Genomic DNA, 23045 nt, shown 5'->3' with positions numbered 1-23045 from the left:
AAGGTTCTCTGGGCTCTCACTCTCAGGTCTTTCAATGTCTGGAGCAGACAGAGTGAACTCTTTTAGGCAAGTCCCTTCATTTAGACTTGTTTACTTTGAAATAGATATACAGAGCCGGGCTCGGTGGCTCAGCCTGTAATCCCGCGCCTTTGGGAGGCTGAGGTGAGTGAATTGCCTGAGCCCGTGGGTTCGAGACCCGCCTGGGCAGCGAGACCTCATCTCTACAATAAATCAAAAAATCAGCTGGGTGTGGTGGCGCATGCCTGTAATTCCGGCTACTCGGAAGGCTGAGGCAGAAGGATCACCAGCAGGCCGAGGCTGCGGTGGCCGGGAGTGGCCACTGCACTCCAGTCTGGGTGACAGAGTGAGACTCCAACTCAAAAAAAAAAAAAAAATGAAATAGATATATAGTTCAATTGTCAAATTCAAGACCTATCCTCCCAAGAATCTGAGGGAAGTGAAGACAGAACAAAGAGATCTGCAAACTGATACAATGATGAGTGGGACACAATGAGCATTACTATTTAAAATAAAAGGGCTTGATATAGTCTTTACTGAAAACAAATACTAAAAAGTTTCTATTTTCTATTTCTATTTCTAGATAATTCGAGAAAGACAGGCAATAATTACTATAAAATCTTAAAATTCTAATCCTCACATTTTTACTCCACACCCATCTCTCCTCCCAGCATCCCAAAACATGCTTTTTGATGTTATGAAAAAGTAAATGGAGACAGACCCCATTTGTCAGCATTGAAAGTAACACTTTATGAGTTATGTAAGCAACACTCCTGAGTCAAAAAGCTTCCAAAATAATAAGAATTGAAGGAAAAGATCTACCATCTGAAGGAGTTCTTTCCTTCTTCTCTTTCAGTGTCTTCTGAGATTTTGCTTCTCCTGAGGATAAAGTTTGAAGAATATTTCAGTTTTAACAATAGTCTACTCTAAGAGTATATGTGTATATGTGTATATGTGTGTGTGTGTGTGTGTGTATAAATGTATATACTGATTCTTTACAATCTGTCATCCTCATGATTCATAAGCTAAGAGCAAGACATTCGACTCCAGAGTACTTAACTCAATGCCTTGTCTATAAGATAGTTATTCTTATAACTATCGAGCCAGGAATTCTTAAATTGATGCCAATGGTTCTCTGGGGTCTCCATTAATCCCAAAAATTATATGTGTAGTGCTATCTGGATGTGTACACATGCATGTTTCTTGTGGGTCCACAATGCTCTGTTATCCTAAGGAGTCTATAAACTAAAAAAAGAATAATAAGTACAATTTAAGCCTCTTTTGCCTTAATAACTAAAAAGGGAAATCTGCCCTAAGTGAAGTTAGGAGAGGGCCCTGCACATCACTAGCCACTTGTATCTGTGGCTCACCTGTCTGCTCCTCTTCTATTCGGCTCGCCACGTCCCCTTTGATCCGAGCGGCCAGTTCATCAGCAAAAGATGTAGGTCTACTTCTTTTCTATAGGCAGAAGAGACCAAAAGAATCATGTTTTAGTATCATACTAGTACAGTTTACTTTTGGACACCTAACAATATTATGTAAACAAGAGCAAAGAAATTGAATTGAGGAGAAACTAGGGTTTAATTAAATGAATTTAAACATATGTACCCTATACAGATCACTTAGGAAACAAGACTCAAAATGTCCCTTTGAGGGAAGAGAGAGGAGCAATAGGGTCTTAAAAACTCTGAAAATGAATATATTCTGAATGACCTGATTTCTAAGAGAAGAAAGTGGTACTTGTGAAGCAATTCAGAATGCTCATCATTATTTTCAAAAGTGTAAATGAAATGAAAACCATAATGCAAAAACAAGACACTACAATTATGTGTCAACAGTTTCTCTTACAGGTCTAGTATTTTCTTCGATGCCCTCCATATCTTCCTCTTCCTTCTCAGAGTCAGCAAAAAGGTCACAGCCATCATCATCTTCTTCTTCATCACTCATCTGTGTGGTGTGCTGAATATAAACATCAAATTAAAACTATTAGATACAATCATCAAGCTAAAAAGTGATAGTGTCACTTAGCTTTTTGGCTCTTCCTTCAAAAAGGTAACAGCTTTTTAAGATGAGAATGATGATTATCATAATGCAGCAAGCTATGAAGCAGTACATGTGCAGGGACAAATAACACACAAGATTTACTTAGAACCTAAACAAAAAAAATGTATTAGTTAATAAGAATGTAACAGCAAATATATAAAAGCAGAATACTGAAATATTCAAAATGCCCATTACTAAAGAAATATAAACAAACTAAGTATAGTCTTATCTTAATAAGAACTCAGGCTAATGGTTAAAAGGAATAAGCTATTACAACTAGAAAGCCATTCAAGGTAGATCAAGTAAAAAAGTGAAGACTGACAAATTCAGCATGATACCTTGCCTCCACACACACACTCTACTTTGTCATAACCATGCATATGGATATGGATATATTTACAAAAAAAAAAAGGAGTTGGAAAGACACACTCCCAGATCATAATCCCATTTGCCTCTAAAAAGTATGCAGAGAAGGTAAGAATCAGAGGGCTCAAACTTAGCCTTATCTGTTAAGTTCTGATTTGTCCAATGGTAGCCACTGATATGTATAATTTATAGTCTAAAAAAATGTTGTAGTAGGGTGTGGTGGTTCACACCTGTAATCTCTGCACTTTGGGAAGCGGAGGTGAGAGGATTGCATGAGCCCAGGGGTTCAAGAACAGCCTGGGCAGCTTGGCGAGACCTTATCTCTACAACAAATTGAAAAATTAGCCAGGCGTGGTGGTACATTCCTATGGTTCCAGCTACTTGGAAGGTTGAGGTGGAAGAATCACCTGAGCCCAGCAGGTCGAGACTGCAATGGCCGTGAGCATGCCACTCCAAACTGGGTGACAGAATGAGACTCCAACCTCCCCCCAAAAAAAAAGTTTTAATGTTTGAATCAATAAACTGTGCCAGGCATGATGCTAAAAGCATTTTATTATCTAATTTAATTCTTATCTCTGAGGTTAGATGTGACACACAAAGAAAGTCTATCTTTAACAATAAAAACAAATAAGTAAGCAATGCTTCTAATCACTATATTGCACTATTTGAAAAACTTTGTATTTATGGCTCTTAATAGTAAATTCTATAGAAATAAATATTCTCTGAAACAAGACTGATTATAGATGTGCAAACACATTTGTGATTACAACTAGGGGAATACATGTATCAACCAAAAAGTACAAAATCTTTCATTTGATAGTTGAAATTTTTTTGTGAAAATATATTTTCCAACTAGGGAATTAGAGTGCAAATTGAGATTATCTCAATACACCACTATACATATATTATGATGGCAAATATTTCTCTAAAATCATCACCCCAGTGCTGATGAGATTGTAGGAAAATCAATGTGCAATCCGTAATTTAGAACATCCATCAGATAGTAGTACCAAAAGCCACTAACACAACTCTAGACCATCCCCTTATTTCTAAGAAGCAATTCACAGAAGCAAAGAATTTCTATACATGAAAATATTAAATGCAACATTATCTCAAAAATAAAACTCAAGAAATAAACTATTTCCTGTATATACATATTTAGAGACTACAACAGTATTATATATCAGTATTTGTTTAAAATTATAGAAGTGTACAAGGCAAATTACAAAGACTATTTTAAATGACAAGGAAACACTTAAGTTAACGTAAAAGATGCCTATGAAAATAACATGCCCTTAGATATTCAAAAATTAAAATAAGTGTGCTAAAGCAGCAGGATTAGAAGCTTTCACCTTGTGAGTGTTCATTAATGTTAGTGTTATACTGTCTTAAATTTTAAAACAGGAGGGGGAATTCATGTGAAATAGTTCAATTTGGGTATCCAGACCTTCTTTTAGAGTCTCTGTTTACCAGTTTTGTTTTTTACTACTTTGTTTTCTAAGAAAATTAATATAAATTATAAAGGAAAACTTTAAATATATATATATATATATAAAGAGGATATTAAGCCTAAATATATGAAATGCTTAAAGAAAAAAGTTGAAAACATTAAAAAATCCTTACTTTGTCATAACCATGCAAAAGTAAGTTTAATATATGTTATGCTTCAATTAAAATTTAAAAATAAGTTACTTCAATACATGAGCCTTACCCGGTTTTGATCATTGTCACTGTGATTGGCAAAATCTTCATCTGACTCCTTTGGGGAAAAAATGCTTTGTTGTTAAACAAGCTTTACTCAGAGACACAGAAATAGTTTTAGGTCTAAATCTAGGGCAACCTGACTCTATGTCAAGTTGAGGAAAAGTTCTGATACTTCGTATCTGTGCTGGTGAGACTACTGGTCACCTTAAATATCAAGATGCAGGAAAAAGGCCAGGCGCAGTGGCTCATGCCTATAATTCCAGCACTTTGGGAGCCCACAGGTTTGAGACCAGCCTGGGCAACTTGGCAAGACCTCATCTCTATAATAAATAAAGAAAAATTAGCTGGGCATGATAGCGCATGCCTGTGGTTCCAGCTACTTGGCAGAAGGATCACTTGAGCCCAGCAGGATGAGGCTGAGGTGGCCATGTGCGTGTCACTGCCCTCCAGCTTGGGTGACAAAGTGAGACTCCCACTCAAAAAACAAAATGCAGAAAAGATGAATAGTTAGCAATATTGTGAAGTGTTGTTCCAATTAACATAATATTGTGGTTCATGTCTAACAATCCACTCATATCACCTGCACTTTCAGCTCTAACCTCTTAAGTAAGAGTTGCACTCTTGCCAGGCACCGTGGCTCACACCTATAATCCCAGCACTTTGGGAGGCCAAGGTGAGAGGACTGCCTGAGCCCACAGGTTTGAGACCAGCCTAGGCAACTTGGCGAGAACCCATCTCTACAATAAATCAAAATATTAGCTGGGCGTGGTGGCGCATGCCTGTAATTCCAGCTACTTGGAAGGCTGAGGTAGAAGGATCACCTGAATCCAACAGATCAAGGCTGCAGTGGCCGTAAGCACGCCACTGCACTCCAGCCTAGATGACAGAGTGAGACTCCAACTCAAAAAAGAAAAACAAATCTCATACTCAAGAATCATCCTTCAAAATGGTTCTGCCCTTTGCAATAACAAATACCCCATCTAAAAAAACAACTCCAGATACAACCATGGTCAAGGCCCAGACTCTGAAACCCTATACCTACTCATCAGATTATGCTCTGTGGATATGAAGGTGCTAGAGGAGGCAGCAAAGCAAAATGTCAGTGGATCCTCTAGGCATCCTCTAGTCTAAAAGGTTTCATAGCCAAAAAAAAAGAGCTCTAAATGCAGACTTATTTTTTTCCCCTAGAATTATTCTAAGACAGAATATACTCAAAGACTATATCCAGGCAGAGATTCCACCAAAATATCTAAGCTGTTCTCCTGAAACTATATTGGAAGAAAGAGGAATCTGGTGGCAAGGCGGGAAGGAGGGTAACAGTGAAAAAGAGAAAAGCAGTTTTTCTTGATTTCATATATAAGAAAAAAAGGAAATCTAATCCCATGGAAAAAAACTTTAGAATATGACTTCTATTACTGTTAAAAGTGTTATGAAAACAAATTGCTAATTCACAAATAGGTTATTTATTTAGCTTGCTAAACACATCCTAAGCTTCCTGCCCACCATGACCTAACCACACCAAACAGCCCTCACCTCTTCCTCTTTCTCTTCTTCACTGTCCACAATACTGCCACGATCACTGCCTACAGAACCTTCTGTTGAAAAGAAATAAGGTTTACCATAAATATTCACAAAAAAATGTCATTTGCTCCGTCTCAAAAGCACAAACCACCACAACAGCATCCCACAAATTTTGACAAAACTATCTATAACCATTTACTAGAATTAAAAGCATCTTTGTGAGGAATGCGATATTTGAGTAGTCTCAAAGTATCTCCTTCCAAGATACTTATCCAAAAAAAATTATTCATTACAAATAAAAAAAAAAAAAATACTGGCCTTTACTATTCAAAGTTGTCAAGGTAATGAAAAGCAAAGAAAAACTGAGAAATTGTATCAGACTAAAATACGACTAGAGAGATTTGACAACAAAATGCCATGACTAGTCCTGGATTAATTGAGTCCTGGGACCAGAGAACAAAAGAAAGACTGTAGAGGACATTATTGGGACAAATGGCAAGATGTAACTATGATGGAAGATAATAGAATTATGTCTAGAAATATTTCCTAATTTTGGTAATTATAGTGTGGTTAGATAAGAGAATGTCCTTGTTCTTAGAAAACACACAAAGAAATATTTAGAAGTATCAGGGCATGACATCTCCCGAATAGGTTCAAGAAAAAAAATATGTATATAGAGAGAGAATGATAAAACAAACATGATAAACCAGGCACAGTGGCTCACGCCTGTATCCCAGCACTTTGGGAGGCTAAGGTGAGAGGATTACCTGAGCCCACGGTTCAAGACCAGCCTTGGAAACCCAGCGAGACCTCATCTCTACAGTAAATCAAAAAATTAGCTGGGCATGGTGGCACATGCCTGTGGTTCCAGTTACCTGGAAGGCTGAGGGAGAAGGATAACCTGAGCCCAGCAAGTCGAGGCTGCGGTGGTCATGAGCATGCCCCTGCACTCCAACATGGGTAACAGAGTGAGTCCAACTCAAAAAAAAAAAAAAGATAAAATGTGGATTCTTTACACTACTCTTGCAACTTTAATTTAAAGTTTGAAATTATTTTAACATAAAAAGTTAAGACAGAAATTTAAAAGTAATAAAAATGTTTGGTGATGAATACCTTCACTAGACAGCTCTCCAAGACCTACATCTTCTTGCTCCATGAACAGCTTTGACCCAATCAGATAGGGTAAAGGACGGTCAATGTATAGATCCTGTAAACAACAAAAGGGAAGAAGACATCAAACATTTAGGTTGAAAATGAATTAAATGTTCCACTTAATATGTTATTTCATTTTACTATCTCAAACAAATTATATATTAAAGGTAAAGAATAAAAAATTAAATTTTTTTTTTTAAAAGACAAAAATCCACTCATTTTTTAAAAAGTCAAATCTGCCAGGTGCAGTGGCTCAAACCTGTAATCCCAGCACTTTGGACGGCTGAGGCGAGAGGAATGCCTGAGCCCAGGGGTTCGAGACCAGTCTGGGCAACTTGGTGAGATCTCATCTCTACAATATATCAAAAAATTACCCTGGTGTAGTAGCACACATGTGTAGTTCTGGCTACTTGGAAGGCTGAGGGGGAAGGATCACCTGAGCCCAGCAGGTCGACTCTGGGTGGCTGTGAGTGTACCACTGGCACTCCAGCCTGGGCAACTGAGTGAGACTCTGATTCAAAAAAAAATTTTTTGTAAGTCAAATCCTAGCTAAAGATCACAGAATAAAGCTGAATCACACAGAATCTTAGTCCCCAAGTGCCTAATTAACAAAAAATAACAAAAATGACAAAAAGCCTGCAAAAAGTTTACCAACAGTAGTTAAGGAAAAGGGAACAACCTTATAGTAAAATATCTAAAAGAAGGAGAACTAAGGAAAGAAACCAAAAATTCTGATGAACATTGATGAGTCCTAACCCCACCACACTGGTATGCCAAAAACTGTATTTGTTTATTTAAAAATATATTTACGTTTATACAAATAAGATATTAAAATATAATGTATCATAAAAACAATATATACATATGTCATATATAAATAAAATATACATATATTTATATTTTAGATATATGTATTTTAGCTCATCAGTACTGTTTTAAACTCCATATATATGAACATATGTATCCATATACAAACATGTACATCTTGAGAATCATCAATAGTAGTTCTAAATTTGGAGAAAAGCATACTGAGGAAATAATCTAAATGCTTACATATAATTCTGAGAAAGTAGGCGAGTACACCTGGGTTCGGTAGGGTGAGGGTAAACACAGAGGTCACAAATAAGGTACAAAAGGAATCAAGGCAGAGTTGTTCATGTTATACCACAGCAAAGAAGAAGACTGAAGCAGGGCACATAATGTATGGGCTAAATAAAGAGAAACAACTAGCCAGGTGCTGTGGTTCAAGCCTATAATCCCAGCACTTTGGGAGGACAAGGCGAGAGGATTGCCTGAATCCATGAGTTCAAGACCAGCCTGGGCAGCATGGTGAGACTTCGTCCCTACAATAAATCAAAAAATTAGCTGGGGGTGTGATGGCACGTGCCTGTAGTTTCAGCTATTTGGAAGGCTGAGGCGTAAGGATCATCTGAGCCCAGCAGGTCAAGGCTGTGGTGGCCAGGAGCATGCCACTGCACTCCAGCCTGGGCAACACAGTGAGACTCCAACTCAAAAAAAAAAAAAAGAAAAGAAAAGAAACAATGGCAACCATGCAAATATCTACAATGAACACAACGCAGTTAACATAAACTAAAGAAATATCCTAGCCGGTTGTGGTAGCGCGTGCCTATAGTTCTGGCTACTTGGAAGGCTGAGGCAGGTGGATCACTGAGCCCCACAGGTCAACACTGGGGTGGCCATGGTAAGTGTGCCACTGCACTCCAGCCTGGGCAACAGAGTGAGACTGACAAAAAAAAAAGAAGAAGAAGAGAAAAGAAATATCCGAGAAACTTTTGAGAACCTATCTGGGAGAAAACAAAAAACAAAAAAACAATAACAATGCCCCCACCCCCCTTGCGGTTCACTGTAGAATTTAGAAAAGAGAAGTTAGTAAAATAAGACCAGATGAGAAAACACAGAATGAGATGCAGAAGACTGCAGATACAAATAGTGCCTGCTGGAGACCTGCCCATGTCAGTCTGTCAGTCCCACCCACCACGCACATGTGAAAAATGTAGGATCAAGAAAGCACTCCTACCTCTACTGCAAGAGGAAAAGCTGACCTGTCCACTGTAAGGCATTGCCCTCTGGCCCTATATCTTTCCCTATCAAGTGGACCCTAGGGGGCGGAAGAGAGCAACTCTGATGTCTCACACAACAGAAAGATTGGGAAGACTGTAAAGGTTAAAGATACAACAGCAACCAAATAAGTGTAAAAAGACAATGCCAATCTGGACTCATTCTGGCTGACTCAGAAAAGAAAGAGAAAAGAGAAAGCTGTGTGCAACTTGAAAGTATCAGGTGTGGCCCAAGCAATACATTTCCCAGGGTCTGCTGCTGACTTCTAAATTCATACAGTGAAAGAGCAAGCCAGCAAATGTACACGTACTAAAGGATCTGCTCCAATTTAGTACAACTCTGTGAAGCTCCAACTAGAAGGGAAATGTGCAGCTAATGAATGACTAGAAGGGTCTGGTTTTCTGGCATGTTTTTATTCAAAAGGCACTTGTGTGTCACAAAAACTCACGCAATCACTATGGCAACCTTGTGTGTTTACTACTGAGTGATTGTATGCTGCCCTACTTCCTCTTTTAACAAACAGAGAAAGTAATACTAAAGCAAAGTCTGTTAGATTAACAGGGAGGCTGGAAATGAATGCTCATAACAGCTTTCTTTGTAACAACCAAAATCAAAAAACAATCCAGACGTCTTTCAAGACTTCTGCGGTTTTCTTTAGCATAAGCTACACAATTTTAGGTTCCTAACACTTTCTACCTCTCATGAGCCTCCCCATCCTTCAAGCCCCGATTCATATTTCATTTTCACCTAATGTCCCAGTTAGAAGTTAATTCATTCTCAGAATATTTACAATGACCACTCACGTAAATGTCTCCTCTCTCCCACCAGACTGTAACAAGCACCTTGAGAATTAAGAGGCCTGTCTGGCATCTTTGCTCTCCCCTAACTTGGCATGCTGCCTTGTACCTCACAAGCGCTCAATCAAAGCTCAGGCAAAGCAAGTCTTTCTGACAGAGTCAATGTGAGATTGCTAAGTGACATGCTTACTGCCCAGAGGTCAAGTCCCTGACTTACTAATCATGTGTCCAAGTAAAGTACCCATGACATAGATGCAACAATAAATATTTTAACTGAATGTCTTTACCTTTGGTTCAAGGATCAGTTCCATCCTCTCATTAGCATCATCTTCTTCAGAGTCTGAGTTTCCCGCTTTGATATCAAGTTGCTCAAATGCACTGTCCAATACTTGTAAGCCATAGTTCACAGCCTCTTGGACTTTAGGAATGAGATCTACCTCTTTCTGTTCCCGGGTCTTCTCCTATAAAACAAATACCATGCAGTATGGACCGCCAATATACTAATACCACCCAAAGAAAACACTGTGAATTATCTTTAAAGCCTAGCCTCGTGTGCCAAAAAAAACTTAAATTGTTAACAAAGTCAGATTCTATTGAATGCTTGACACAGACTTTGGAACAAGACTGAAAGTTTCAAATCCCAAATTTACCACTTTCTGGACTTGAATGAAACTGCCTAAGGCCCGGGAGCTCCTGGTCCATCATCTACTGAACTGTTGTGTGATGGTTCAGTTAGACACATTGTGTAAAAGTTCACACTGGAGAAAGGGCTTATGAAAAAATAAAAATAAAAAAGTTGTATAAAAGTACCCTAACAATGAATGTCATTTCCCCACTGCTGACTGAATAAAGGGCAAAGATTTGTAGATTCATCATAATTATCCCACTAGCCTTGGTTAATGGTGCCTTGGACAATTTTAGGAGTTAAGACTTAGAAGAAAATATTCTAGCCAGATATTTCATTTTTCAATTATAGCCCAAAAAAATGGACAATTACAATTATATTATAAACTTGTTCCACACCAAAAAAGTAGGTCAGTTTCATCTCTAGTCTATTTGTATCACCCTAGAACAATACCCCACCTCAAAAAGGAAAGTCTGTTCTTATTTCCCACAGGTCTCTATTGCCTACAAAATCAATGACAGTCCCCTCAGACACAAGTGAGCCAACAATTGTGAGAAATACTGAAAAATACTTAGTGTCATTTCCACCCCCCACCATGAATATTCTAGTAGTTGACAGATAACTACAAAAGGAACCAAACCATATAGTGTTGTTCTGAGGGACAAAGAAGAAAACTCTTCAAGTATTTTAGTCTTTTATCTCAAGCACTGAAGTCTTTCTAACTTAACTTTTTTTTTTAAAGTTGTATCTTTTTCTTTCTTTTTTTTTTTGAGTTGGAGTCTCACTCTGTCGCCCAGACTGGAGTGCAGTGGCCACTCCTGGCCACCACAGCCTCGACCTGCTGGGCTCCGGCAATCCTTCCGCGTCAGCCTTCCAAGTAGCTGGAACTACAGGCGCGCGCTACCACGCCCGGCTAAATTTTTGATGTATTGTAGAGATGAGGTCTCGCCAAGTTGCCCAGGCGGGTCTCGAACCCATGGGCTCAGGCAATCTACTCACCTCAGCCTCCCAAAGGCGCGGGAATACAGGCTGAGCCACCAAGCCCGGCTCACTTTCAAATGGAACCCTGAATTGGTATAACCAGATACTACTGCACTTAAATGGTTAGCAAATCCTTGAATACTATTAAAATTAAAATAATTTTTTGTTTGTTTGTTTGAGGTGAAGTCTCACTCTGTCGCCCAGGCTGGAGTGCAGTGGCACACTCACGGCCAGCCCAGCATCGACCTGTGGCCTCCAGCGATCCTTCCACCTCCGCCTTCCATGTAGCTGGAACTACAGGCATGTGCTACCACGCCCGGCTAATTTTTTATTTAGTGCAGAGACAAGGTCTCACCAAGCTGCCTGGGCTGGTCCCAAACCCACAGGCTTAGGTAATCCACTTGCCTCAACCTCCCAAAGTGCTGGGGATTAGGCTGAGCCACCAAGCCCAGTCAATTTTATTTTTTTAACGCTGGGAATAGGTAGAACTGTAGTCAGTTTGTAACATCCTTTCCTAGTCTAAAAGATTCATCTGTTCTGACTAATAGTTGCTGATAAAGTACCAACCTTCCAAGTGATTTGTATTTTATAAATAAATTAGAGCTGATTCAAAAGCTATTCCCCCTAGCCGGGTGTGGCAGTGTGCGCCTGTAGTTCCAGCTACTTGGAAGGCAGAGGCGGAAGGATTGCTGGAGTCCAGCAGGTTGAGGCTGTGGTGGCCGGGAGTGGCCACTGCACTCCAGTCTGGGTGACAGAGTGAGACTCCAACTCTTGGTGGCTCAGCCTGTAATCCTGCGCCTTTGGGAGGCTGAGGTGAGTGGATTGCCTGAGCCCGCGGGTTCGAGACCTGCCTGGGCAGCGAGACCTCATCTCTACAATAAATCAAAAAATTAGCCGGGTGTGGTATCGTGCGCCTGTAGTTCCAGCTACTTGGAAGACTGAGGCGGAAGGATCGCTGGAGCCCAGCAGGCGAGGCTGCGGTGGTCGGGAGCGGCCACTGCACTCTAGTCTGAGCAACTGAGTGAAACTCCAACTCAAAAAAAAAAACAAAAACAAACAAACAAAAAAAGCTATTCCCATAATAAATGTATTCACATTCCATTGTGCTTTCCTGAGTGGGAGGGAAAGGGGAAAACCTCTACTAGAGTGCTCAAAAGTCAGTCTAACCCAGAACCTTTTATTTATATTTTGGTCCACAATGTAAGAACACCCAAGGAAGACTGCTGATGCATCTGTAATGCATGAAGCCACCGCAAAACATGACCTATGTGGCCCACAAAGCATATAATACTTACTGCCTTGCTCTTTACAGGAAAAGTTTGTTGATCTCTGCTCTATTCTTATGCCAGAATTTGGGGATTTAATCGATATATTACTTAATACACTACATTTCAGAAACAAAGAAAGAGTTCCACTGTTGAGCTGCTGTCAGGAATAATCTTGCCCTTTTCCCTAGAACCCATCCCCTGCACACCATCCCCACATCAGTCACATTACAAATCTCTACCACATTTCTTCTCTAAGTCAGAAACTCAACTGAAGAGTGGTTTAATACAAGTACCTGTTCTGTTTTTTCTGACTCAGCCTTGAGTACCGGCTCCTCGACTTCTTCATCGTATACACGCTAAATATGGAAGCAAGTTCATTTGTAAAGGGTCAAAACATCATTTGAAATAAATCACAACATAAGAATTCAATATACAGTAAAAAGGACAAAGATGGGAAAGGAAATGATTATTTAATAAATGGCTGAGGCCACTACCAGTGGGTCACAGACAAACAGCAAAGAACAACAGTCTATTCACCAAAAATTAAAATTAAATTAAAAGATACAAATGACTAGGAAATAAGAAAAAAGTTCAACCTCACTGTTGACCAAAGAGTTGCAAAAACAATAAGATACCGGTCTTCAAACCTTTTCCTTTAACTTAATACATAATGTTGATGGACAATGATAGAGGTATTCTCAACCAAGGCTACTACTGAGAAAGTCGACTGGTATAACTTATCAACTAGGTAACAAGAGTGTGACCATTTGAAGCAATGAAAATGGTAAGACTGCCAGGTACAGTGGCTCATGTCTGTAACCTCAGCACTTTAGAAGACCAAGGCAGAAGGATAGCTCAAGGCCATGAGTTTGAGACCAGCTTGAGCTACGTAGTAAGACGCCATCTCTAATATAAAATCTATAATTCTAATTTAAAAAATAAAAATACAAAAAAAAACTTTTAAAGAAAAAAATGAAAGCAAAATTTTCATTCTGATAAATGAAAGTTGCTGATAAAATGGCTGATAAATTTTTATTACCCCATTTACACAAAAGCAGGTAAAATCCACCACCCATTTGCCAGAAGGTCAAGCATTTGTCAACTTTTTTTTCATTTTCTTTTTTTTCTGTAGAGCCAGGGTCTTGCTATGTAGGCCAGGCTGGTCTTGAACTCTTGACCTTAGGGGATCCTCCCACCTTGGTCTCCCAAAGCGCTGGAATAACAACCAGCTATTATGCCCAGCCTTACCAACCCTTTCAGCACAGCAGCAAGACTCTTCCAGAAGAGACCCTTCACTCTGCCAACTTATTGTGATTTCCTTTTTTTAAACTTTTTTTTTTAACTACCAAAGTACAACATGCTTGTTATAAAAACTCAACATAAATGGGTGGACAGAAATGTTCTGGAATTAGATAGTGGCCATGGTTACAACAAAACTTTATGACTATACCACTGAGATATGTACTGTTTTAAAAAAGAGTGAATATCATGGTATATGAATTCTATCTCAATTTTTAAAAGTATAAGTCAATATAAAGACATATATAACAGAGATGAATTTAAAAACAACTCCCTCTCTACTCCCAGCCTAATCCTTGGAATAACCAATTTAAGTTATATATATGTTAAGGTATATGTGTGCTCTGTGTCCTGAGGTTCTTACACAAATTATACAGACAGATGTACATATTCAGAGTTCTACCTTTCCTGCTTTTAAACAAAAATGCATTCATACTATACACATTTCTCTGCTCTATTTTTTCACTCAATGCTCCGTTTTAGGTCACTGCATAGAGACTTAACTCAAACTTTTAAATATCTACATAATGTTCTATGGTATAAACTCGACCATAATTAATTCAACAGTTCCCTATTGGTAAATATCAAGGAGATTTCCAGATTTTGCTATTGTAAACAAAGCTGCTCAGAACATATACACACATATTCTTAGGCACTAGTCCTTTTAATTCTATAGACTTCCCAAAATATAGGCTTGCCAAGTCAAAGAACAAAGCTTTTTAAAATCTTTTTTAAATTTTTCACTTATTTACATTATAGAGACAGGGTCTCACCATGTTGCCCAGGCTGATCTTGAACTCCAGGGCTCAAGAAATCCTCCTGCTTTGGCTTCCCAAAGTGTTGAGATTACAGGCATGAGTCACTGTGCCTGGCCGCAAAACTTTCTAAAATCTTAATAACCATTTCCAGATTCCTATGCACAAATGTATAACAATTCCCTGACACTAGTGTACTCAAGCTCCCATTTCCCAAATCTCTGGCAACAATGGATGCTGTCTACCTTTTAAAAAATATCAACCAGCCAGGCTCAGTGGCTCAGCCTGTAATCCCACGCCTTTGGGAGGCTGAGGTGAGTGGATTGCCTGAGCCCGCGGGTTCGAGACCCACCTGGGCAGCGAGACCTCATCTCTACAATAAATCAAAAAATCAGCCGGGCGTGATAGCACATGCCTGTAATTCCAGCTACTTGGAAGGCTGAGGCGGAAGGATCACCGGAGCCCAGCAGGCGAGGTTGTGGTGGTCGGGAGCAGCCACTGCACTCCAGTCTGGGCGACAGAGTGAGACTCCAACTCAAAAAAAAAAAAAAAAAAAAAAAAATCAACCAATCTGATCAAAAAATGTTGTTTTTAAATGTTCATAACCTCTGACCCAAGACTTCTTAAAATATAGTTCCAAGAAAAATAAGTGTAAATGCAAATAAGATGCTCATGGGATCATGATTTACAGTAGAAAGTCACAACAACCAAATTTATAATTCTATACGATTCCAATCAAATATGCTAATAGAATGTTCTGTGGCACAAAGTAGTAAGACAATCCTCAAATTCACACAAGATTAAGTAAAAAGCTAAAGATTTTAATAACCATGATAATTCTGAATAAACAGAAGTTACTGGGACTTTTTCTAATAAAACTTGTTGGAAATCTGTAGGATTTAAGATTGTGATGCTGGCAGACAGCAGAGAAACAATAAAAAGCAGAGGCCAGAAACAATTACTTGGAAGCCTAATGTTATACTCACATAAACAAACACGAACATTCATACATTTAAGTCAATGAGAAACAACAACTACACAATGAATGTTATCTAAATGGGAAAAAAAAAAAGAAATCCCTCTCTAGATAAAAAGAATAAAAAGGCAGAAATATAAGGAAGCCTTCGCCCAAAATATTTAAAGACAAAAATGGGGATTTAGAGCCTTTGGTGCAAATATGGCAAAATATTAAAATGTATTGGTACTAGGTGCTTAGCATTTGTGGGTCTTCTCTGAACTTTCTATTTATATGAACTATTTCACAAAAACCTTTGATGTTGAAGAGTTGTTAAATATGAGACACAGTCATATAATAGAACAAGAATAAAGGTTAACAGAAGTCTCAAAGATGAGTTAAAATGCTTATAAGTTAATATTTTTTAAAATGCAGGCTACAAATATACACAGAGTCATCTAGAAAAGGTTTAAAAAAAAATAGCCGGGCTCGGTGGCTCTACCTGTAATCCTGCGCCTTGGGAGGCTGAGGTGAGTGGATTGCCTGAGCCTGTGGGTTCGAGACCCGCCTGGGCAACTTGGTGAGACCTCATCTCTACAATAAATCAAAAATTAGCCAGGCGTGGTAGCACGCGCCTGTAGTTCCAGCTACTTGGAAGGCTGAGGCGGAAGGATCTCTGGAGCCCAGTCGGTCAAGGTTGCGGTGGTCAGGAGCAGCCACTGCACTCCAGTCTGGGTGACAGAGTGAGACTCCAACTCAAAAAAAAAAAGACTAGAAAGAACTAAAGAACTATATACACCAAAATGTTCAATCATTGGTTTATCTGAGGTGGTGGAATTGTAATTTTTTTTGGTAGATTTAATTATTTTAAGCCTGCATCTACATGAGAAATGGACTTAGAATATAAGTGTCAAACCATTGAGAGGCTTACCTCCAGCTGAGGAAATTTCAGACAATTTTTCTTTTTTCTTACTTTTCCTAATTATTCTATAAAGATCACAAATTACTTTGGTAATTTTCAAAATGATGACTCCAAAAAGTATTATAAGTAAATCTTAAAAGTGAGACTTTTTAAGAATGGCAGCTACCAAGGTTACTTCAGCATTTATAGAACAAGGCAAGTAACACAAAAGGTTGAGTTGTATGCTGAAGTCTGGACTTCAACAGCCTACTTTTTCCGTTGCAGTCATTGAAAACTACCTCACCAACTGTATATCTGACAAAGGCCTAACATAAAGGATCTATAAGGAACTCAAACGTGCCAAAAGGAAAAAAACAAACAGCCACATTAAAAAGTGGGCAAAAAACATGAAGAGACATTTCTCAAAAGAAGATATACAGGCAGCCAACAGACACATGAAAAAGTGCTCAGACTCACTCATCATCAAATCAAAAACACATTGAGATACCACTTAACCTCAGTAAGAATGGCCATCACTAATATAACAAAGCAACAAATGCTGGCGAGGATGTGGAGAAAAAGGAATGCTTCTACACTGCTGGTGGGAATGCAAACTAGTGCAACCTCTTTGGAAGACAGTGTGGTGATTTCTGAAAGAACTAGAAATTGACCTTCCACATGACCCAGCAATTCCCTTATTGGGAATATACCCGGAGAAACTCAAATCATTCTACAAAAAAGATACCTGCACATGTATGTTTGTTGCAGCTCTATTCACAATAGCAAAAAACATGGAACCAATCATGCTGCCCACTGACGCTGAACTGGATTTTAAAAATGTGGTACAAGCCGGGGCTCGGTGGCTCAGCCTGTAATCCCACGCCTTTGGGAGGCTGAGGTGAGTGGACTGCCTGAGCCTGCAGGCTCAAGACCCACCTGGGCAACATGGCAAGACCTCATCTCTACAATAAATCAAAAAATCAGCCAGGCATGGTAGCGCATGCCTGTAATTCTGGCTGCTCGGAAGGTTGAGGTGGAAGGATCGCCGGAGCCCAGCAGGTCGAGGATGCAGTGGCCGGGAGTGGCCACTGCACTCCAGTCTGGGCGACAGAGTGAGACTCCAACTCAAAAAAATAAATAAATAAATAAATAAATAAATGTGGTACATATACACAAAGGAATATTATGCAGCCATAAAGAAGGACAAACATACGGACTTCGCAGCAACTTGGATGGATTTAGAGTCGATCATGCTCAGTGATCCATCACAGAAACAAAGAACAGAGTACCATATGTTCTCACTCATAAGCAGACCTTGAACAATTATAATACTATAAGAAAGGGATTGGCAGTAGTGGGAAACTGTCAGGGGAGGGGGTTGGGATTGGCAGTTGAGGGAAACTGCTGGGGAGGGAGGGGCACACCTCATCAACATGAGTACCTACCTAATCAACGTTTGTATACCTAACCCTGAATTGTACCCTACATCTTTATAATAAAAAATAAATTAAAATAAAATTAAAACTACATGACAAGGTATCAGTAGCCTGTAACTGGGAAGCCAAACGTGACATCTAAGACACCAACCAGCAAAGACCTACAACCTATGGGATCTTCTGAGTGAGCTGGACTGCACATCTCAGGTACACTAACCACCAGAGTTTCTTCACTCCTACTAGGCTCAATTCACAGCTTCATATACAGCTTGATCCTTTTACAATCAGATAACTATACACAGAACTGTTAAATATCTTTGGTATTTCCCCTGAAAGGAGCTTTTTCTCATTTGGGGTGATTGGATAAAAGGGAAAAGTAAGTAACTGGGGAAAAGGGGACCAGGGCTGGGGATTCCTTAATATATTACACAGCCCTGGTCCTTTTCATTTATATATACTCTCATTCATTGGTTCAAATATTCACTGAGTCCCTATATATTAGGTTTTTGCTGGATCCTACAAATACAATATGTGGCAACAATATGGGGCTTGATTTAGTAGGGGAGTTAGTAGGGGAGACCTCAAATCCTATCAATAACTGAAATTGTGAGACATCTACTAAAGAATGGTATATGATGTTTCAAGTGCTTTCACCCAGTTTGCCTAGTGCAGAGGGTCAAGGAGCTGAGACCTGGAAGATAGATTTCAATCAGCAGAGGCACATGAAGGAATGCAAGCAAAGGCCCAGTGGCAGCAGGGCATGTGGTACCTCCAAGAAAGAAGAAGGCTAGAGTGTCGAAAACAAGGAACATCATGTAAAATAAGGCAGGTGCAAAGGGTAACCTGTGCAGGAAGTTATAGAGGCCATGAAGGCTTTTGAGCTTTACCCTCTTTCTCTAATTGTTGAGTACCTGACATTTTCAGCAACTCCATTTGTTTCTTCAAGAGGAAGATAGAAAAGGTGGGGAAAATGACCAAAAATCAGCTTTTATAAATAGAAAGATAACCTGAAAAATTAAGTTTCATTTCTTATTTTTTGTTTACTTTCACAAAACGAAAGATTTTGAAACAATTGACTTTAAAAAGAAAAATCCTCCCTTACAAGATCTTTTAACAAACTGAAGTCATTTACTATGACACTTAATATCTCAGGGTAAAATTCCTAAGTTAACAGATTAACGAAGCTTTTAAGAACTGTGCTACCTTTTAATTAGGCACTAAAACACTGGCAACGTTAATTAGTGTTTCTACTCCCTCAGAAAGCCCTCTTGAGCCTTTACTAATGGTACTAATTTCTCTTGCCCTAGAAAGTCCTGACTGCCCTTGCCCTAGAAAGCCTGGCCTATTTCACTAACTTTGTAATGTAGTTTGCACCTTTATAAACTAACTTTGTAATGTAGTTTGCTTCCGAGAATAATTAATAAAACCAAAAATAAACCTATCTGACTTTGAATAATCTTTCCAGTAAACTACCATGAAACCAAATGGCACTATCATTCAAGCCCAAATTATAATGCATGAGTCCTGATGTTAAATTTGCAAAAACACACAAAAAAGTCAGATCACTAACAAATGTAAATTAGCAAATAGATTTTTCCAGAGTTTTACTAAGCATTAGTTATTCTCTCAACATCACAAATCTATAACATGGCATTATAGGAGATCTAGGAAGCAGTTAGATTTGGCAGTGGTAACCAGCATATCAAGAGAGTTCTGGCTGCAGACTGGAAGAGAAGGGGTACAAGGACTTAACACTAAGACTAAGGGGATGGAGAGATGGATGGAAAAACAGGAAATTCACAGAAGTGGACAGAAATAAAGAACTACTACCAAAACAAAACAAAAACAAAAAAACTCCACAAAAACCAAATCATTGAAAACTCAGAATCTAAGAAAACTTGGCCAGTAAAGAACAGCTGGAAAAAGAGAAGATGTAAACACCATGATTCAAAAACAAGAAGATTATGATGCCACCACTTCTCCCCACTAAAGTATCAATCTGATACCAGTCCAGTATCAACCTGGTATGGGAACACTGGGTACAAAAGAAACCTCCCAAATTTATTCCTTACCCAGTCTGGTGCTACAACACTGACTGCAGAGAAGAGCTGGGTACCTGATCCAGCAAGAAAGGTACAGAATGAGTGCAACAAGAATATTTAAAAGGACACCAGGCCAGGCACAGTGGCTCAAGCCTGTAATCCCAGCACCTTGGGAGGCAGAGGTAATAGGATTCCTTGAGCCCAGGGTTCGAGACCAGCCTGGGAAACTTGGCGAGACCTTGTCTCTACAATAAATCAAAAAATTAGCCAGGTGTGGCAACACACGCCTGTGCCAGCTACCTGAAAGGCTGAGGTGGAAGGATCACCTAAGCCCAGCAGGTCAAGGTTGCAGTGGCCATGAGCGTGCTACTACACTCCAGCCTGGATGACAGAGTGAGACTCCTACTCAAAAAAATTTTAAAAAGGACACCAAATTCAGCTTGATGAAAAGTGACACAGCTGAATACACCAAAGGAGTAGAGCCTAGAGTCCCTTAAACCAAAAAGTGAGATAAATGCTCAGGATGATGCACGGGCATTCTGTATAAACCATAGAAAACTACTGATTTTACTCAAATACTTGTTATATTTCACACTTATTAATTTTCCTTTGCCATTAAAGAAATTAATTGGCAAAGAGAACTCCAAAATCTTTATAAACATCTGTATTCTACACAGAGCTTCACAAAAGACTAGAAGTGGCATTTCAACCTGAGCTACTAAAAAAATGCACAAACATGCTGTGAAAGTTACCTACATGGCATTACATGGTATTCTCTTAACAATCTTAAATCTTGAGCTTTTATAATCTTGCAATTTCAAAAATCTTTTCTATTACTTTACATCTAACAATCTCAGGAGCTACCCTACTTTAACAATCCTCTTTTCACAAATTAATGTTGATATTCAGAAAGCTGGACATCCTAATAGAAATACAGATCGGTTCAACTAAGATTCCTCTCTATCCCCATCTCTTAACAAGTCTCCCCTTCACTCACCTTGGCTCCGGTCACACTTCCTTTTTATTCTGGAATTATACTATTTACCAAGGTACAGGATCTAACTAATTTACCTATATATTCCTAGCATCTAGCAGAAATTCATTAAACATATAGACAAAAATCACACATGGATTAAAGCTTAGTAAGCTGTTAATTCTGTATCACTGATTCAATCATCAAAGAAAACTTGAATTGAAAATATTCCAAGTAAACGCACACATCCCTTTAATATCATTTATCAGACAATAATGAACCTAATTAATAACTGAAGCCACATACTGGTGTCCAGAGGATCAGACCAGGTATAAGGTTGTTCATACATAACATGCCATGACAAGGCTAGTTTGAATGTCACACAATTCAGCACAACTGCTGACTACTCTCAAAATTAAAAAAGGAATGGAAAGACCAGAATATGAGGAAATCTTATACTAAATTTTTGTAAAGCCCTGAAAATAAAAAACTTAAAACTTAACTATTAAAAAAAGGCACTAATCCTAGGACAAAATCTTCAATTACCAAGAACCACTATAAAAGGGCATTTAAAATTATATCTCTTATAATTGCTTCAGCAGCACATACACTAAGATTGGAATAATACAAAGAATAGTACAAAAAATTACAGTATCTCTTACTCCCCAAAAAAGAACTATATATAAGTATAATGTAACTAAATAACTCACATTCTCAATGAACTGTGTATTAGACAGCATAAGGAAGTCATTGAAGACATTATGCAGGCGACAATCTGTGGCTTTCGTTTCTCGAATTAGTCCATCCACTTGTTTCTTGATTTCATGGGTCCTAGAGATAGTCTGCTGTGAGAATTCCTGGAGAAACTGTAGTAGCTATTTTAAATATAAACATACAGTAGTATCAATATTACATGCATCTATTCTGTGTGTCAAAACAAAAAACCCATGTCCTTTCATCTCTGTGTAAGTTGGAATATTGGAGATGCTACTTTGACAGTACTAAAACCAAGAAGCATTGAAAAACACTAAAAAAAAAAAAAACTCATCAAGAGTGGCAATGAGCCACCACACCCGGCTAAATTTTATTTTTAGAGACGTGGTCTTAGAATTTTAAAGTCCTGCTTGGCTGTCATTCTACAAGGATGACAGACCAGCGGTAAGATAACCAACCACCACTCATCCAAAAACCCTATTCCTATGGGACTTTGGAATTAAAGTTCTGAGACTTCTGGGCCCCTGGCTGAAGAGTACCACTCAAAGATACTCGTACTGCCTTGTCTCCCACCCCACTCAATCCAGGTCCCAACACGGAATCGCCTCACTAATGCCCTAGCAATTCCTCAGAGCGGCAGAAACGGATCTGCCCCTCAAAACCAATGGAGTTGAATGCACGGCTGGGAAACTCAAACAACGAAGACAACTCCGTGACTGGGCCACAATCCAGGTCCAAGCACTCAGTGGATTGAGACCCACCGATTCGCCCTTCTTCCTGGCGACTAGGGATTGCCACGGTGGAGTTTTCCAGGGTGCAAAGGGGGTGCGCGTTCCTAAGAGGGCAGGCGGCGAGACCGCCTGGGTGCAGGCGGAATCAGGGATCCCGTACTACGACTGGCAGGCCAGCGGCCCGCCCTCCCCTCGCGTCCCCGGGGCCCGCCTCTCACGCCGGCGTCGGCCGCCAGTGACCAGCTCTGGCTGCTCCTGCGGATCTCCTCCACCGACCAGGGCCGCTCCCACACGGGCTCGGTCGCCGGCGTCTGCTCCTGGTCTGGGGTCGTCCGGTTCATCTGCAGCGGAAAGGACGAGAAGAGGGGCTGACCCTGCGAGCGGCGGCGGTGGTGGTGGCCCCATCCCAGCCCCGGCCGAGCCCACCACCCTCACCATCGCGATCGCGCGGTTCGGCGGGCTCCAAGCCCCTGACGCAGCACCCGCGGAGCACAGAGCTCCGGAAGCTGACCCCAGCCAGGCAGCCCCCGCCCCCCGGCGTGACCGGCCCTCACGTGATCTGGTGTCACGTGACTGGGCCTGCACGTGATCGGACGCGCGGCACTGCCGGGAGGAAGCTGTGGCTGGGATCCAAATTTGAAACCTTTCGTTGGGCTTGGCGGGCGAAACTGGAGGAGCGGGACCA

The 23045-nt window shown here is 39.8% G+C and overlaps 1 protein-coding gene across 2 annotated transcripts in view; it reads right to left on the bottom strand.

The window, feature by feature from the left end:
* LOC103257519 (WASH complex subunit 2A-like) overlaps positions 1–22822 on the bottom strand; it is a 68967-nt gene extending 46145 nt beyond the window's left edge. The window contains exons 1-11 of one of the 2 annotated variants that reach the window (XM_008055219.2): positions 22796–22822; positions 22579–22701; positions 21626–21790; positions 12848–12910; positions 9968–10141; positions 6766–6859; positions 5665–5726; positions 4139–4186; positions 1867–1977; positions 1389–1476; positions 841–897 (exon numbers count right to left, since the gene is read on the bottom strand). In XM_008055219.2, the coding sequence (XP_008053410.2) occupies positions 841–897; positions 1389–1476; positions 1867–1977; positions 4139–4186; positions 5665–5726; positions 6766–6859; positions 9968–10141; positions 12848–12910; positions 21626–21790; positions 22579–22701; positions 22796–22798 (988 nt within the window). In that variant the 5' untranslated portion in view covers positions 22799–22822. Of the gene's footprint in view, positions 1–840; positions 898–1388; positions 1477–1866; positions 1978–4138; positions 4187–5664; positions 5727–6765; positions 6860–9967; positions 10142–12847; positions 12911–21625; positions 21791–22578; positions 22702–22795 lie in introns of those variants that run through there. The other variant, XM_008055221.2, reaches the window with a different exon arrangement.
* Positions 22823–23045: the final 223 nt, after the last annotated feature.

The sequence above is a fragment of the Carlito syrichta genome, unplaced genomic scaffold (genome assembly GCF_000164805.1).
Source record: "Carlito syrichta isolate Samal-C Ts95f unplaced genomic scaffold, Tarsius_syrichta-2.0.1 Scaffold301780, whole genome shotgun sequence".
Lineage (NCBI taxonomy): Eukaryota > Metazoa > Chordata > Mammalia > Primates > Tarsiidae > Carlito > Carlito syrichta.
The sequence above is the reverse complement of the archived record's forward strand: the minus strand, read 5'-3'. Positions and strand labels throughout refer to the sequence as shown.